The 17,124-nt window shown below is 40.1% G+C and overlaps 2 protein-coding genes across 2 annotated transcripts; both read left to right on the top strand.

Moving 5' to 3' along the window:
• Window positions 1–310: 310 nt before the first annotated feature.
• On the top strand, window positions 311–1,397 carry LOC109049456 (gamma-crystallin M3-like). Its single transcript, XM_042763583.1, has 3 exons — window positions 311–369; window positions 668–907; window positions 1,060–1,397. Exons 1-3 carry the CDS (start codon window positions 361–363, stop codon window positions 1,333–1,335), a joined length of 525 nt encoding a protein of 174 aa, XP_042619517.1. The 5' UTR covers window positions 311–360; the 3' UTR covers window positions 1,336–1,397.
• Window positions 1,398–11,387: 9,990 nt separating this feature from the next.
• LOC109061056 (gamma-crystallin M2-like) lies at window positions 11,388–12,473 on the top strand. The gene is made up of 3 exons (XM_042763573.1): window positions 11,388–11,449; window positions 11,617–11,859; window positions 12,010–12,473. Exons 1-3 carry the CDS (start codon window positions 11,441–11,443, stop codon window positions 12,280–12,282), a joined length of 525 nt encoding a protein of 174 aa, XP_042619507.1. The 5' UTR covers window positions 11,388–11,440; the 3' UTR covers window positions 12,283–12,473.
• The last annotated feature ends 4,651 nt before the right edge of the window (window positions 12,474–17,124 follow it).

The raw sequence follows: 17,124 nt of genomic DNA, 5'->3' as shown, positions 1-17,124 counted from the left end.
TGAAAATAGGCAGCAAATCAGACTCTTTATGAAACTCTAACTATTACTTTTTAAGTACTTGGAAAATGTTTGCTACTTTAAGGAATTCCTCAGACTTGGTAACTCTTGGCCAACATGACTTGTCTTGCTTTTCCCTCTCATTTGCTGTATCTCTCTCGCTCTCTCTTTCTGTTTGTCTTTCATTCTGTTTGTTTCATGTAGGCTGTGATTGCACAATTTAAATTAACAGAAATCACAGACCTGCTTGATCATCAGGTTTCAGGGTATTTGAATGACAAAAACCGTTATCAGCCTATAAAGTATAAAAGGCAGCAGTCAGACAGACAGCAACTGGACAGAATCCCACGAAGACTAGCAAACATGGGCAAGGTATGTATTGGGTGGCCTTAATCCAGTGGAGAAGAGCTGCCAAAAATAGCAAAATCGTCTATAAATTTATTAAATGCAAAGACATATATATATATATATATATATATATATATATATATTTTTTATGTGGAAACAGTATATATGTTTTAGGTAAATATATTATAAACAAGCTATAATACACATACCTGGAGCGTAATTCAAGCCAAAAACACTGGTTACTTACTGTAAACCATTAAAGAAGACTGTTTACAGAGAGACAACTTATATTTTAATATTCACATTTTATTTTTCTTGGTAGATCATTTTCTACGAGGACAGGAACTTCCAGGGTCGCTCCTATGAGTGCAGCAGTGACTGCTCTGATATGTCTACCTACCTCAGCCGCTGCCACTCATGCAGAGTGGAGAGCGGCTGCTTTGTGGTCTATGACCGTCCTAACTACATGGGAAACCAGTTTTTTATGAGGAGGGGCGAGTATGCTGATTGCATGCGCATGGGAATGAGTGATGGCATCAGGTCCTGTCGCATGGTTCCTCAGGTAACAACAACAGCATCAAAAACAATAATGATAATAGTTATCATTTTAATATTAGTAATAATAATAGTTAAATGAATCGGCCCATTTGAAACACACTGTATTGAATCAGAAATGTATTCAATCAGACTGAATCAATACATTTCATCTTACAGTACAGGGGACCCTACAGAATGAGGATCTATGAGAGGGAGAACTTCGGAGGTCAGATGTATGAGCTGACAGATGACTGTGAATCCTTCATGGACCGTTATCGCATGTCCGACTGCCAGTCCTGCCATGTGATGGACGGCCACTGGCTCATGTATGAGCAGCCCCACTACAGAGGCAGGATGATATACTTCAGACCTGGAGAGTACAGGAGCTTCAGGGATATGGGATACAGCAATACCAGATTCAGCTCTGTTAGAAGAATCATGGACTTGTGTTAAATTCACGGTCTGAAAACATAAATGATAATACAAGCATAAACAATAAATATCTCATGCATTTATTTTGTTGTCTTGGCTGTTTTCACCACTTTGAGTTCCACCATTAGTGTCATTGTACCAAAAGTATGCAAACCAATGGAAAATAAACATATCAGTTTTATATCATCAGTTAAGTTTATAACATTAATGTCCAAAAGAAGAAGCAGATCAGTGTCTGCTGTGAATACTGTAGACTCAATCAACTATTATACATACTAACATAATTCTAAAGACTTATATTTTAATAATTCTAGTTAGACGTCATGCAGACAGCTGAATGTTCATGCTGTAATATTACAGCCATACTGATTGTGTTGTATTACCAAAATGCTTGTGGACATCAGAGCAATGGCCTTGTGGGAAGCACTCAGGCATCTGCCTCAGCCGACCCGAGTTGTCCTTCCCCGGTCCTGTTCCTCTCTTCCTACTGTCCAGTCCAATAAAGGTAAAAAGCCCCCAAAATATAACATAAAAAATAGACATGGGCAAAAAAGGCATTGATTATTTTCTTGTCTGCATGCATTTAAAACAATATTTGAGGTCAGCGTTGCGCATGCGCCGGTGAGTTTCGTGAATAACACATTTATTTACAGGATGAAAAGAAGCAAAGTTTCCTTACTTTAGCAAAGGAAAACCAGTCTCCTATTGGCTTATTTCGAAATCCTCAGACATTCTTCTTTACAAATCCTTGTTTTGAACTTCTAATTAGTGACCGTTATTTTGTTTTGATCTCTCCGCTGCGTTTCTGCATGCATCACTTCTGAGCGGCGCATACGCAAAGCTGACCTCCATACATAAATTCCCCCGGAACTGCTTAGCTTGCAACAGTGAGCGGAAGATAGAATAAAGTGAGCTGTGTGAGACACTTTTTTTTGGAAGGGCGCTTTTTATTTCACGTCTTTTGGACTGAAGCATTGCAACACCTGCTGACTGCAACGATAGAGCTTGAAAGATCAAAGACAATTTTTAATATAACTCCGACTGGATTTGTCTGAAAGAAGAAAGTCATATAGACCTAGGATGCCTGGGGGGTGAGTAAAACGCAGCCTAATTTTCATTTTTGGGTGAACTAACCATTTAAGGCTGATATGCTTGACAATATCAGTTTTAGGCAGGAGGAAAAAAACACTTAGAAAACATATTTTATTACTGAAATATATATGTCTCTTCTATGTTTCAGATGTACAGTAAATGACAGTGGATCATCTGTCCTCCTCCACCTTCCCTACAACCAAGAAAAACCACAGTTGGCACAGGGTATAGGAGCAAAACGTTCTGGTTACTACTTGTAGACTAGTTTAGAAAGGAAATAGAATTGCTGAGTAAGAAGTTCAAACTATGTGTTATATATTTTTATGAATCAAGTTGAGTATAAAAACAACACAGTAGAACACTAGCACTATAGAAACAAATGCAAAATCAAGGGAAAGGTAGGAGATAACTATGTTGTAGAAGACAAATCTTATTGATGGATTTGAATGGGATCACTACTTAGACCAAATCACATCTGAAATAAGATCTACATTGATTTTACAGTGTCAGCTGTTAATGGAGGAATACAAGGACATTGCACTTTCAAATGGATTAACAAGCAAAGAAAAGAACAAAGAATAGCATATCCATTGTAAGCATGGCTTTTTGTTGCTATGTGTTCCAGATAATATTCTATGAGGACAGAAACTTCCACGGTCGTAACTATGAGACCAGTGGTGACTGCCCTGAGGTGACCCCATACCTGAGCTGCTGCTGCTTGTGTAGGGTGGAAAGTGGCTGCTTTATGGTCTATGAGCGCTCCAACTTCATGGGTCACCAAATGCTGGTAAGAAGAGGAGAATATCCTGATAACCAGCGGATCATGGGTGCAAGCATAAGTGACTGTATCAGATCTTGCAGAATGATCCCTATGGTAATTGTAGACAGTGTTGTTGTTGTTTTTTTTTTTGTTTTTTTTAGTTTTTAATTTTTTTTAGTAAATGTGATTAAATTACTAAATAATGACATTTTTTTTCCTTGCAGCATAAAGGAACATTTACAAACCAGATTCCAAAAAAAGTTGGGACACTGTACAAATTGTGAATAAAAACAGAATGCAATGATGTGGAAGTTTCAAATTTCAATATTTTATTCAGAATACAACATAGATGACATATCAAATGTTTAAACTGAGAAAATGTATAATTTTAAGGGAAAAATAAGTTGATTTTAAATTTCATGGCATCAACACATATCAAAAAAATTGGGACAAGGCCATATTTAACACTGTGTGGCATCCCCTCTTCTTTTTATAACAGTCTGCAAACGTCTGGGGACTGAGGAGACAAGTTGCTCAAGTTTAGGAATAGGAATGTTGTCCCATTCTTGTCTAATACAGGCTCCTATTGCTCAACTGTCTTAGGTCTTTGTCGCATCTTACTCTTTGTGATGCGCCAAATGTTTTCAATGGGTAAAAGATCTGGACTGCAGGCTGGCCATTTCAGTACCTGGATCCTTCTTCTACGCAGCCATGATGTTGTAATTGATGCAGTATGTGGTCTGGCATTGTCATGTTGGAAAATGCAAGGTCTTGGTCTGGAGAGATGATGTCTGGATGGGAGCATATGTTGTTCTAGAACTTGGGTATACCTTTCAGCATTGATGGTGCCTTTCCAGATGTGTAAGTTGCCCATGCCACACGCACTCATGCAACGGGTATACCTTTCAGATTTAGGCTTCTGAACTGAGCGCTGATAACAACTTGGGTTGTCCTTGTCCTCTTTAGTCCGGATGACATGGCATCCCAGTTTTCCAAAAACAACTTCAAATTTTGACTCATCTGACAACAGAACAGTTTTCCACTTTGCCACAGTCCATTTTAAATGAGCCTTGGCCCAGAGAAAACGCCTGGTACTGGCTCTCTCCTTATCCCGTCTGACTGATTTGTCTCTAGTTTTGTGTTTTGTTAGGGTCTTTGTCACTACAATGCAGCCCAATCAGGTTGCACAGTTATCCAGCTTCTCCAGGATGGTGCAGCTGGACAGGGCTGTAGAAGGCCAACAGCCCAGCAGCAGAACCAGTATTTAGCAGGCTAGCAGATTCAGCAGGTTTCTGGTATGCACGTTTCTGACCAAAATCACTCCATGAGGATGGCATGAGGACCCAATGTGTCCCCTAGTGACACCTGCTAGGCAGAATGATATACATCAGGCCAGGTGAATACAGCACTCTGCCAGGTGAATACAGGTGAATGTCAACACTCTGTCGCTGTATGAAACGCTGCTAGATCTGAGAATAACGGCTGGAAATCTGCACAAATTGGATTATTACGGTGGGGGGACTGAGCCTCCCTTCCTTTCGGATATTCCATCATACCTCCACCGCACTCCTGCTCTACCGTCTCGACGAAAAAGATACCGACGCCGGGGGAAGCATAGCGGTTGTCTCGTGAGGCTGAGGGCGGTGTTTGTACGTCCCGATCGAGGTGGATATGGATCTGGTCCTCGCCTGTGTGTCGCTCAACGTTCTCTGGACCCTGTTGCCTCCTGTCTGGTTACGGTGGCGGGTTCCGATGTGGCCTGGCTCTGGGCCCTGTTGAATCCTGTGTGGTTTCTGTTGCGTTTTTGTCTTGATTGATTGTGGGCTGTTCGTCCTGACCCGCCGGCTCCGGCTAGATTTGCCCTGGTTAACGCCAGGTCACTTTTGAATAAAACATTTATCCTTAAGGATTTCTTTATATCACGGGAACTGGATTTTCTCTTTATCTCCGAGACTTGGCTGAGTGCTGGTGAGTTCAGTGTCTTTACGGAACTTTTACCTGACGGGTGTTGCTATTTTAATTCTCCCCGGACATCTGGCCGAGGAGGAGGAATTGCGACTGTTTTTAAGAGTGACTTTAAATGCAAGCAGATATCGCTGTCATCCCCCACCAGCTTTGAACTGAGTCTGTTTGAGCTGGGTCAGTTGCACACGGTGTTGTGTGCGGTGGTTTATCGGCCTCCCAAATTTAACAAAGACTTTTTAACGGACTTCTCTGTGTTTTTGGCGGATATTATGCCTAAATATGACCGGGTCCTTATTGTTGGTGATTGTAATATTCATGTATGCTGCCCTGAGAATCCATTAGCGAGAGACTTTCTAAATATCATTGACTCTTTTAATCTTGTCCAATCTGTAACTGGGCCGACACATGAACGTGGTCACACACTTGATCTTGTTTTATCCTATGGTTTGCCTGTTTTTAATCTGGAGATCTGTGATGCTTTTTTCTCTGATCACATGCCGGTACTGTTTGAAGCTACTGTTTGCTGTCAAACAGTTAAACCTCGTGCTGCCGCTCGCACTTGCCGAGTTATTAACCCCTCCACTGCTGCTTACTTCTCGACTGCTTTCAGTCAAAACTGCATCATGCCTGAAAGTGTGTATAATGATACTGAGGCTTTGAACTCTTGGTTTCTCGACACCTGTCAAACTGCCATTGACATAGCGGCTCCATTAAAAATCAGACGGACAAAAACTAAGTCTGAGCCCTGGCTGAATGAATCCACCCGTGCTTCCAGACAGCAGTGTCGAAGAGCTGAGAGAAAGTGGAAAAAGGACAAATTACAAGTGTCTTTTCAAATATTGAGGGATCGCTGGTGCCGTTACCAATCCACTGTGAGAATAGAGGCTCAGAAAAGAAAATATTTTTCTGATACTGTCCTGTTGAACTCCTGCAAGCCTTGTGTTTTGTTTAAGGTTATTAATTCTGCTCTGAATGCACCAGACTGTTGCAATTGGTGGCTGTGTGTTGAAAACTTTCTCCTCTTTATTGATAAAGTATTTTCTGCCAGAGGTCATCCCTGTTTCGATCCCAGTGTTTGTCCCCTGCTCTGCTGTTCTAGACACTTTTCTTGAAAGAGGTGCTCTGCTGTTCTAGACACTTTTGAGCCTGTGACTCTGCCCTTTGTGCAGGAGATTGTTGGTCACTATTGGACCATCATTTACTACAGTTATTAATAGCAGTCTGTAGTCGTTGTTGTTTTGAGTTGGTTTTGATCCTACTGTTTTGGCTAATTTTAGGCCTATTTCCAAATTGCCTTTCCTTTCTAAAATTTTGGAAAAGATTGTCTATTCCCAGCTCATGGACTTTATAAATGAACATAATATTATTGAGATTTTCCAATCCGGTTTTAAAACATTACATAGCACCGAATCAGCACTTTTAAGAGTCTTTAAAGACATATTTTTAGCTACTGACTTGGGTCACTGTGTTGTCCTTGTACTTTTAGATTTGACTGCTGCTTTTGATACAGTAGATCATGAAATACTGATTACTCGTTTGGAGCAGAGGGTGGGCATCAGTGGTACAGCGTTAGAATGGTTTAGGTCCTACTTGTCCCAGCGAACTTTCTGTGTTGGCCTTGCTGACTCTGTTTCCTCGACTGCTCCCTTGTCACATGGGGTGCCACAGGGCTCTGTGCTTGGCCCTCTCTTATTTTCCCTCTATCTACTCCCACTTGGTTCAATTCTCAGGAAGCATGGTATTTATTTTCATTGCTATGCAGATGACAGTCAGATCTATGTCCCTCTTACAAAGTCAGACTCCTACTGTGTTAAGCCATTGCTAGCGTGTTTACATGACATTAAGGCCTGGATGTCTCTTAATTTTTTTAATTTTAATGAAAAAAAAAGACAGAAAGTCATGGTCTTTAGTGGTAGTGGCACTTCTGTGACCCCGTTGGTTGATCTGGGTTCCTTAGCACAGTTTCACAAGCAAATTATTACTAATCTAGGGGTAAAGGTGGACACTGACCTTAAATTTGACAACCAGATTAACGCCGTAGTGAAGTCCAGCTTTTTCCAGTTAAGGCAGCTGGCAAAAATTAAACCAGTCCTTCAGAAACAGCACTTTGAGACAGTAATTCACGCCTTTGTGACCACTCGGCTGGATTACTGCAATGCACTTTATTTGGGGGTTAATGGGGTCCTCCATTGCCCGTCTGCAACTGGTTCAAAATGCTGCTGCTTGTCTTTTAACTGGCACAAGAAAGTATGAGCACATTTCACCTATTTTTAGCTATTTTAGCTTCACTTCACTGGCTGCCTGTGCATTTTAGGATTCAATTTAAACTACTCTTATTTGCTTTTAAAGCCTTGAATGGCCTTGCCCCACCGTATCTCGCCGAGTTGCTGCACCCCTACATTCCCAGCTGCTCTCTCTCAGGTCAGCTGACCAGCTGCTCCTGACAGTGCCTAGAACTAGGCTAAAACTCAGAGGAGAAAGAGCTTTTGCTGTTGCAGCTCCAAAACTATGGAATGCATTGCCATTACACATCAGACAGGTCTCCTCACTGTTTCATTTTAAATCTCTGCTTAAAACCCATCTCTTTACTCTGGCTTTTAACACCAGGTAATCGTGATTAATGTGATTTAAATGTGTTGTGTGTGCAGTGCATTTTATTTATTTATTTGATTTTATTTTATTTCAATAATTTCATGTTGTTTTATCTTATTCTATTACTTTTATTTTATTGTGTTTATCTTTTTATCCTATTGTGTCTTTTATTGTTGTGGTGTACAGCACTTTGGAAACCCTGTGTTATTTAAATTGTGCTATATAAATAAAGCGGATTGGATTGGATTGGACCTGTGCTCACAACCCAGCACCATGCAGCTGGATTGCCATTTGCCAGAGAACCCCAGAATTGGCAGGTCCACCATTGGCGCCCTGTTCACCTCACAGTTGAGAGCACTGAAAATGGGACAGATGTGAAAGTGTCTGAAGATTTCATGGAGAATGTTAAGCTTTCCCCAGACCTAAGTCCAATTGAGAACCTCCGGGATGTTATGTATCGGAGCATCTGTAGCCGCTAAAAATGCACCACAGACTGTCTGGGAGCTAATTGATGCCTTGATCCAGGTCTGGGAGGAGATCCCAGACCGCTAAGACACAATCTGTCATCTCATCAAGAGCATGCCTAGATATTGTCAGGTGTGCATACCAGCATGTGGGGTCCATACACACCACTGACTTCCATTTTTATGAGTTGCCACGATGAAATTCAGCCTGTAATTCATATGTTTTTTTGAATCCAGCCCTCAATGGGTTGATGATTTTGGCTTCTATTGGCCATTCTCATTTATTTTGTTCCCAACAAATTACACAATGTATATAAGTAAAGATTTTCAACATGAGTATTTCGTTCATCAAGTTCCAATGCGTAATTTAAGTGTTTCCTTTTTTTTTGTTTGAAAAAAATGACAATTTTTTTAGTAGTGTAATTATACAGGACTAAGCAACACGTCAATGTACAGACATTTTGAGGGGCAATGGCCTAAACCAAGGAAAAGGTCCCCAAACCTCCCTACCCCTAGCCAATTCCAAACATAAGGTCCCCAACTTTAAGCTACTGTATGACAATACATCATGACATACACTTATACATATTCTTTACTGCATGAGGGTGTAAAAGAGATAAATGTAAGACAATCTAACTTCCCCTGTAACAAATATATTACAACACACTTCATTAGAATACAGTTTAGACTTCTAGATAAAAATTCTACATAACTGTGTTAAGCATGTGCCCGACACCTTATTCTTAACAATTCTGCAAGACCCCAAAATCAGTCCCCTACATCCCTTATTACAACAAGCAAGCTAGTCTGGCATTGAAATAAAATAGCATTGTACAAGGTCAAAATGTCACTACAATTAATTAAAATGCCCCCAAAATTCAAGGTGCAAATTGCCCTGTATGAGTTCTTGTTTATTGTGTTTATAACACAAGTTATTTAAGCAATATAATATAACCAAGAGTGCAATTTCTTCGAATATTAGCACAATTGCAAATGTTATACTCATTTATAGTGAATTATGTTAATTGACAAATTTAACTCACAACTGTCAATTTTGACTGTTTTTGCTCTATTTTGTCATTGAAAATAGTGGGTCATACAGCAACACGGAATGGTGTTCTGTTATGTTCTTGAATGATTCAGCGTTTTTCAATGAATTAGGGGAGTCAATGATTCAATGACCCATTCAAAAAGACAATGGTCACTTGCTGTGTTTATGAATGAATCAGCCGGTTTGAAAAAATGGTTGAATAAATGATTCTATAATTCACTTTTTAAGACTTTACATGTGCATACATAATAGTATCATTTTCCTCATTTTTCCCAACGTTTCATATTTCTGTGTTCATTTTGTTATAATTACAATATTAAACTCCAATCATTGTTTATGCAGTTGTAACTATAGTTTTGATGGTAAGATGAATTTTGTTGATATTGATTTCATTTAAATAGTATAACAGCCTAATGTATAGTGTTAATTAGAGTAATTAAAACATGTTAAACAGTTTGTAACTCTTTTTTATAAATAATTATGAGAGAGGTGACAAAAATATCTATGTACAGTTCTGCAATGGAGGACAACCAGTGAACAGCGTTAGAGTCATGGGCGCCAAAGACTCATTGATGCAGGTGGGGAGCGGAGGCTAGCGCATCTGGTCCAATCACACAGAGGAGCTACAGTATTGTAGACCAATTTGTTAAAAAACTTAATGCTGTCCATGATAGAACGGTGTCAGAAGACACAGTGCATTGCAGAATGAGGGGCTGCGTAGCCGCAGACTGGTCAGAGTGCCCATGATGAAAACTTGGGTTCTGGCATTCATGTGGATGTTACAGTACATTGACATGTACTGTACCTAAAGATTGTTGCAGACAATGTACACTTGCTCAGGAACAGTTTGAGGAACATGACAAAGTGTTCAAGGTGTTGCCTTGCCCTCTAAATTCCCCAGCTCTCAATCCATTTGAGCATCTACAGTATAGGATGTACAGGACCAACAAATCTGATCTATGGAGGCCCCACCTCCCAACTTGCAGGACATAAAGGATTTGTTGCTCATGTCTTGGTTCCAGATACCAAAGGACATGTTCAGAGGTCATATGGACACCATGCCTCAATGCATCAGAGCAGTTTTGGCAGGACAAGAGAGTCTACGCGATATTAGGCATGTGGTTTTAATGCTGCAGCTAATCAGTGTATATACTAATAACTATAAATTAAGACAAAGAATAAATATTATTAATGATTATTAGTACTAGGGCACGCCCAGATGCCTGCTTCTTCACACAGTGACAGCACTTGTAGGGAACTGTTTGTCAAAGTACTCAGTATGCAACAGTTATTGGCACACATCATGGACATACAAACTTTTTTCAGAGATAGTACAGTACTATACATTTAATGGAGAGACCCACTGGAGTGAACTGGGATCAGATGTCTTGCTCAACCACACAATGGTGATAGCTCAAGGCTTAGTACTTGGGTTGATCAAACCAGCTAATTTTCAACCTGAACACTACACCATAAGTGGAAAAAAATTTGCAACTTACTGCTCGCTATTTGTATTTGTTGACAATGTTTTTAATTTACTTATTTCGTCTTGTTACATTCATTAATTTTTGTGCAATTTACTTATTTAGTGTTGTTAAATTTGTTAATTTTTGTGCAATTCACTCATTTTTTGTTTTTTGTGCAATTCACTCAGATTTTGTTTGGCAATAATGTGAAAAAATGAAAGACCAACATTTTTAAACACTGTAACAATATGTTTATTATCCTTTACATAAAATGTACTGTATCATAATATAATTGATTGTATTAGAAATATGACAGAACAACTTTGCTATTACCAGCTTCTTTTGGGTGTCCAAACTTGGCTACAAAATTAAAAAATCCAGACAGGCAAAAAATGAACTCATGGTCATTGTGTACTGTATTAGTTGCCATACTACTGGACAATGTTTTGTAAATAAGCAATGTTTTTAATACTAAGTAATTTAAGTGAATTCTCTATCATTTCACATCTAAAAATTAAATTGTTTGGCTCACTCACAACTGTACAACTCATGCTGACAAATATCTCTGTAGATCTCACTTTGCATTAGGGCCTCCATCTATTTTTGCTGGGTCAGGAGCTTACTCACAATGCAGGGTGCATATTCTTTGGTATAAAAGTGAGCACTTCAAACAGACTGTGACAGTGAAGCTGGCACAACCACTCAGTCCTGAGGAGCAACTAGAACAACTGTGACCATGGGCAAAGTAAGTTATGCAATCCAAAGTCACAAACTGAAAAAAAAAAAAAAAAAATTGTAGATAAAATGAAATTATGTAAAGTTATCTTATAAAATTACAAAGAAGTAATAAATGCAATTAATTTTCCTTATTTAAAAGTTTAAATGAATGAAATAATAACTTTGACTTTTCAGGTCATCTTCTATGAGGACAGGAACTTCCAGGGTCGCTCATATGAGTGCACGAGCGACTGTGCTGATTTCTCCTCCTACATGAGCCACTGTCACTCTTGCAGAGTGGAGAGCGGATGCTGGATGATGTATGACCGTCCCAACTACATGGGAAATCAGTATTTCTTTAGGAGGGGAGACTATGCTGATTACATGTCTATGTTTGGAATGAGTGAATGCATCAGGTCCTGCCGTATGATCCCTATGGTGAGTTCCACAAACATTTGGATGTATTTGCAAATGTTATCATAACTTTAATAGTCTATGAGAAAGAGAAAACATTTGAGCATATTTATATTTGATCTCAGAAGTTCAGCCTGTTAAACCTAAATATAACTGACTTTTCTTCCATTACAGTACAGGGGATCCTACAGAATGAGGATCTACGAGAAGGAGAACTTCATGGGTCAGATGTATGAGATGATGGATGACTGTGACAGTATCATGGACCGTTACCGCATGCCTCACTGCCAGTCCTGCCATGTGATGGACGGCCACTGGCTCATGTATGAGCAGCCCCACTACAGAGGCAGGATGTGGTACTTCAGGCCTGGAGAGTACAGGAGCTTCAGCAATATGGGTGGCATGAGATTCATGAGCATGAGGCGTATCATGGATTCCTGTTACTAATGTTCCAATGTTTTAATAAAATTTGTCTAAATTAATTCTGGACACTTTTTACTGTTTATATATATATATATATATATATATATATATATATATATATATATATATATACAGTGCCCTCCACTAATATTGCCACCCTTTGAAAATATGGTCAAAGGGGGCTGTGAAAATAAATGAATGAGTGAGCCATTTTTTGAGCGCTGTTATTGTGTATTTCTGTACACCCAAAGCACTTTACAAGCACTTTTGAGGGGGTCTCTCCTCAACTGCCACCCGTGTGCAGCATCCACTTGGATGATTTTATGGCAGCCACAGCACAATAGTGCCAGTGCGCTCACCACACACCAGCTACAGTTGGAGAGGAGAGAGAACGATAGAGCCAATTCAGTGAATGGGGATTATTAGAAGGCCATGATTGACAAAGGCCAGTGGAGGGAATTTGGGCAGGAGTTTTTGACCGGGGTTTCACCCCTACTCTTTTACGAGAAGTGCCATGGGATTTTTAATCACCACAGACAGTCAGGACCTCGGTTAAACGTCTCATCTGAAGGATGGTGCTTTTTACCATATAGTGTCCCCGTCACTATACTGGGGCATTAGAACCCACGCAGACCACAGGGTGAGCACCCCCTGCTGGTCTCACTAACAACGCTTCCAACAGCAACCTAGTTTTCCCAGGAGGTCTCCCATCCAGGTACTGACCAGGCTCAACCCTGCTTAGCTTTAGTGGGCAAGAGTGATATGGCTGTGATTAAATCTGCATAATAAATTTTCATACTTCTAAATAAATAAATCTTTTGGATCTTTGATTAAAAAAAAATCATAAAATGTTAACCTTTCATTGAAGTAAAACAATTAAAAGTGGGGGAAACTTATATTATAAAATAATGTTTTTCTCCAATGCACACTGCCCCTAGAAATTCTTATGATTAAAAAATCATAAAGTATATTCCCATTCAAATTTGATAGCACACCAGGGTGACTAGGAGTATGAAATTGTAAATCCATGACTTCCTGTTCCACAGGATTATAAATATGAGGAACACAATTAAAGGCCAAATTCCCTTAATCATCCATCAAAATGAAGTAAAACCAAAGAATATAGTTCTGATGTGCAGAACAAGATTGTTGAGCTTCAAAAACTAGAAATTGGCTGTAAGAAAATAGCTAAAGTATTGACAAGAAAAATCCTCCTTGCTCATCCAAAAACAAACTCCAGCATGTTCAGGTGTCAAACATGACTGGAACTTCAAATGGGACTAGCTTCTATGGTCAGGTGAAACTAAAAAATTAGCTTTTTAGCAGCAAAACCACCAGATGGGTTTGGTGCAAAAAGGGATAAAAAGTACCCCATGTCCATGGTTAAATATACTGCTAGATTTTTAATGGTGTGGGCCTATTTTTCTGATGGAGGTCCTGGACATCTTGTTCAAATACATGGCATTATGGATTTTATCAAATACCAACAGATAAAAATCTAAAACCTGACTGCCTCTGTTATAAATCTTATAATGGGTCATGGTTGGATCTTCCATAAGAACAATGATCCAAAACAGAGCTTCACTGCCCTTGATGGCGGTTGCCATCTTGTGTTTGTGGGTTGCACAAAGCTCGGCAGCTCCTTCTGAGGCGTTGGCATCCGTTCCAGCTCCTCCAGAGGTGGCAGCGTCTGCCTCAGAGCCTGCTCTAGTCCATAAGTCCATTCCAGAGCCCGCTCCAACCCATGAATCTGCTCCAGAGCCCACTCAAAACCCAGAGCTTAGTCATGTGTTGGTGCCACCCTCTCCCCCTGTTTTCAATGTCCCTGTTTGCCTACCTGCCTTGTTTGTTACTATAGTTACCATCATTAGTTACTATAGCAATTCATTAGCACATCCCCCTTGTTACCCTTGTTAACGTGTATTTATTTCTTTGTCTAATTTTGTTCATTTTTTTGGCTGTTATATGTTTGGTTCTCTCCTGTTCATGGTTTCTGTCATTCTGGTTCCTGTTAATTCCTTTAATAAAGCTCATCTGCATTTGGATCCTCTCACTTTTGTCGCTGAATTTTACCAAGCATAAGACGGTCACACTACACTTTGACTCACTACAAAACACTCTAACTTTTAGTTCCTATTGACTTCCATTCATATACACGTGAAGGCTGGAGAATGTATGCACAAGCTCCTGCAAAGAAAGTCTCACATATCACTGCATTCCAAAATTGAAGTTTAGGGCACTCTGAGCTGCAGAGTCGTATCAAATGAAGACATGACAAACAGAAGATTGCTATGTCACAGTATGACCTTTTAGCTGAATTATAACAATACAAACCAAGCCATACTGTGTTAATGGAACTGCATTGAAAAACATTAGGGGAACACAGTTATGAGCTGTGTGTAATCTGAAGGAATTTCAGGTTTATCTGGATGTCTGGGACACACTAGCATGATCTGGCACCAGATTCAGATAGCCAACAGGGAGAAGAAAGATCTCCAAGTAATTTTCTTTGATCTGGCCAATGCATTTGTTTCTTTTCCCCATATCATCCTCTGGGCTGCTTTTGATTTCTTCAGAATACCAGAGTGCATCACAAACAAAGGTAAAAGCCTGTGGTTCTACTTTTTCTACACCAGATTTCACCACCACATGGCAGCATCTAGAGATGGACATGATAGCACATTCCCCACTAACATTTACCATGGAGATGGAGGTTGTTATTAGGGGGTCTAAGTGGGTGGTTGACAGCAAGCGACTGAAGTCTGGAGTCCATTTAACACCAATAAGGGCCAATATGGAAGACAAGATAACCCTAACCACAACAGTACCATGTACCAGATACCTGTTAAGTAACCCCCCCAAAACACTGAATGGGCCAGGATGAAGATCAGTCCATCCAAGTAAAGTAAGTAAGCATCTCTATTCTCAAAGGAAAGCTGTCTGTTCAAAGTTTCTTCATTAACAATGACCTCATACCAGCAATGCTGGAAAGGCCAATCGAAAGACTCAAAAAATGGTAGGATGCAAGCCTCAAGGACAGTGAATAAATCCAGCAGCTGAAGCATGATGTAAGCAGGGGTCTTGGGATCACTGATAAGTCCATGCTCCCTGGAAAGCTAAAGATTTGATGCCTACAGTTTGGCTTGCTGCCAAGACGGATTTGGCTTCTAAACACAGTTGACATTCCTCTCACAAAAGAGGAGATGATGGGGAGAATGATAAGCTCCTGTGTGAAGAAATGGTAAGGTGTTCCAAAATGCCTAAGTAGCATTGCTCTATATGGGCACTGCAATCTCAAACTGCCCATCTTAAGTTTGGTAGAGGAGTTCAAATGCATCAAAGCAGGTTTAGAAATGACCCTCTTAGGGTCCCGAGACAGATCAATGCAGACTACAGGATCACATCTAACATCAGGACGGAAATGGACTCAGAATGAAGCTAAACAACAGGCAAAATCAGCAATCCAGCATGCCAACATTGTGGGCCATGTTCAATAGGGAAGAGGAGGTTTGGGTCTGTGTGAGGGCAGTTCCTGGTGAAACAAGGCTACACCTTCAGAGCAGTGAAAACTGATTGGAAGTCCGACATTAGGAAGAGGCAGCAAGGCATGCTAAAACTGTCACTCAAGCCCAGTAAGAACAATGGACAAACTGGAAGAGCAAAGAGAAGAAGAAAAACAGCTGGAGGGAATTGTAGGAGATGGATTCAAGTAGAATCAGCTTCCTGCTCAGAACAACCTACCCAAAAACCTCCAGCAGTTGTTGGTGGAAGACCAATCATGTCCCCTATGTTTATCATAAATAAAATGTATTATTATTATTATGTTCTGCTTCCCTCAGACACACGCTTTCTGGCTGCAAGGTAATTCTGTCTCCAGGGAGGTACACATTGAGACACAACCAAGTGCCAAAATGCATGGCTGCAGCGCCTGAGGCCAACACCCTGTTCTTCAGAACACCAAGCACCACCCAGGCAGTGGTATTCACCTGGGAAGGGCAGAAGGACAGAAGAACACTAAAGAATGTAAATCAATTATTTTATATAAACAAGAAAAGGTTTAGTACTCAGGGTCATTAAACTTGTGGAATAAATGGGGATGTTGACAAATCATTAAAAAAAAGATTTAGTAGCCTTTGACTTTAGATTTTATTAGACTGCACATTTGATTACATAATACATAATAATTGTCAAAGGTTTATTTTGAGATATATTTGTCTTTAGGTATATTTTGGTGTAAGAGAAGGATAGTTGGAAAGTAAGAGAGTTAGGTCTATATGGATAGATTCTTCATTACTAATATACAAACCCAAAGCCATACAAACCTTTATACACTAATCAGCCTCAACATTAAAATCAACTGCCCAATACTGTGTAGGTCCCCCTTGTGCTGCAAAAACAGGTCTGACGTGTAGAGGCATGGACTCCATATGACCTCTGAACATGTACCGTGAACATTATCTGGCAGCAAGACATTAGCAGCAGACCCTTTAAGTCAAGTTGGGAGGTGGGGCCTCCATGGACTGAATTTGTTTGTCCAGCACATCCTTAAGATGTTGAATCAGTTTGAGAGCTGGGGAATTTGGAGGCCAGGACAACATGTTGAACAATTGTCCACTGTCATTTTCCTCAAACCATTCCTGAACAATTTTTGCATTGTGGCAAGGTGCATTATCCTGCTGAAAGAGCTCACTGCAATTAGGAAACACCATTGCCATGAAGGGTTGTACGTGGTCTGCAACAATCTTAAGGTAGGTGGTATGTTGCAAAGTAACATCCACATGAATGCCAGGACCCAAGGTTTCCCAGCAGGACATTACCCAGAGCATGACACTGTCTCCACATGAGATATGGGCACCATGACCATGA

This window comes from Cyprinus carpio, chromosome A9 (assembly GCF_018340385.1).
Source record: "Cyprinus carpio isolate SPL01 chromosome A9, ASM1834038v1, whole genome shotgun sequence".
Lineage (NCBI taxonomy): Eukaryota > Metazoa > Chordata > Actinopteri > Cypriniformes > Cyprinidae > Cyprinus > Cyprinus carpio.
Note: the sequence above shows the minus strand (reverse complement) of the source record. Positions and strands in the feature narration are given on the sequence as shown.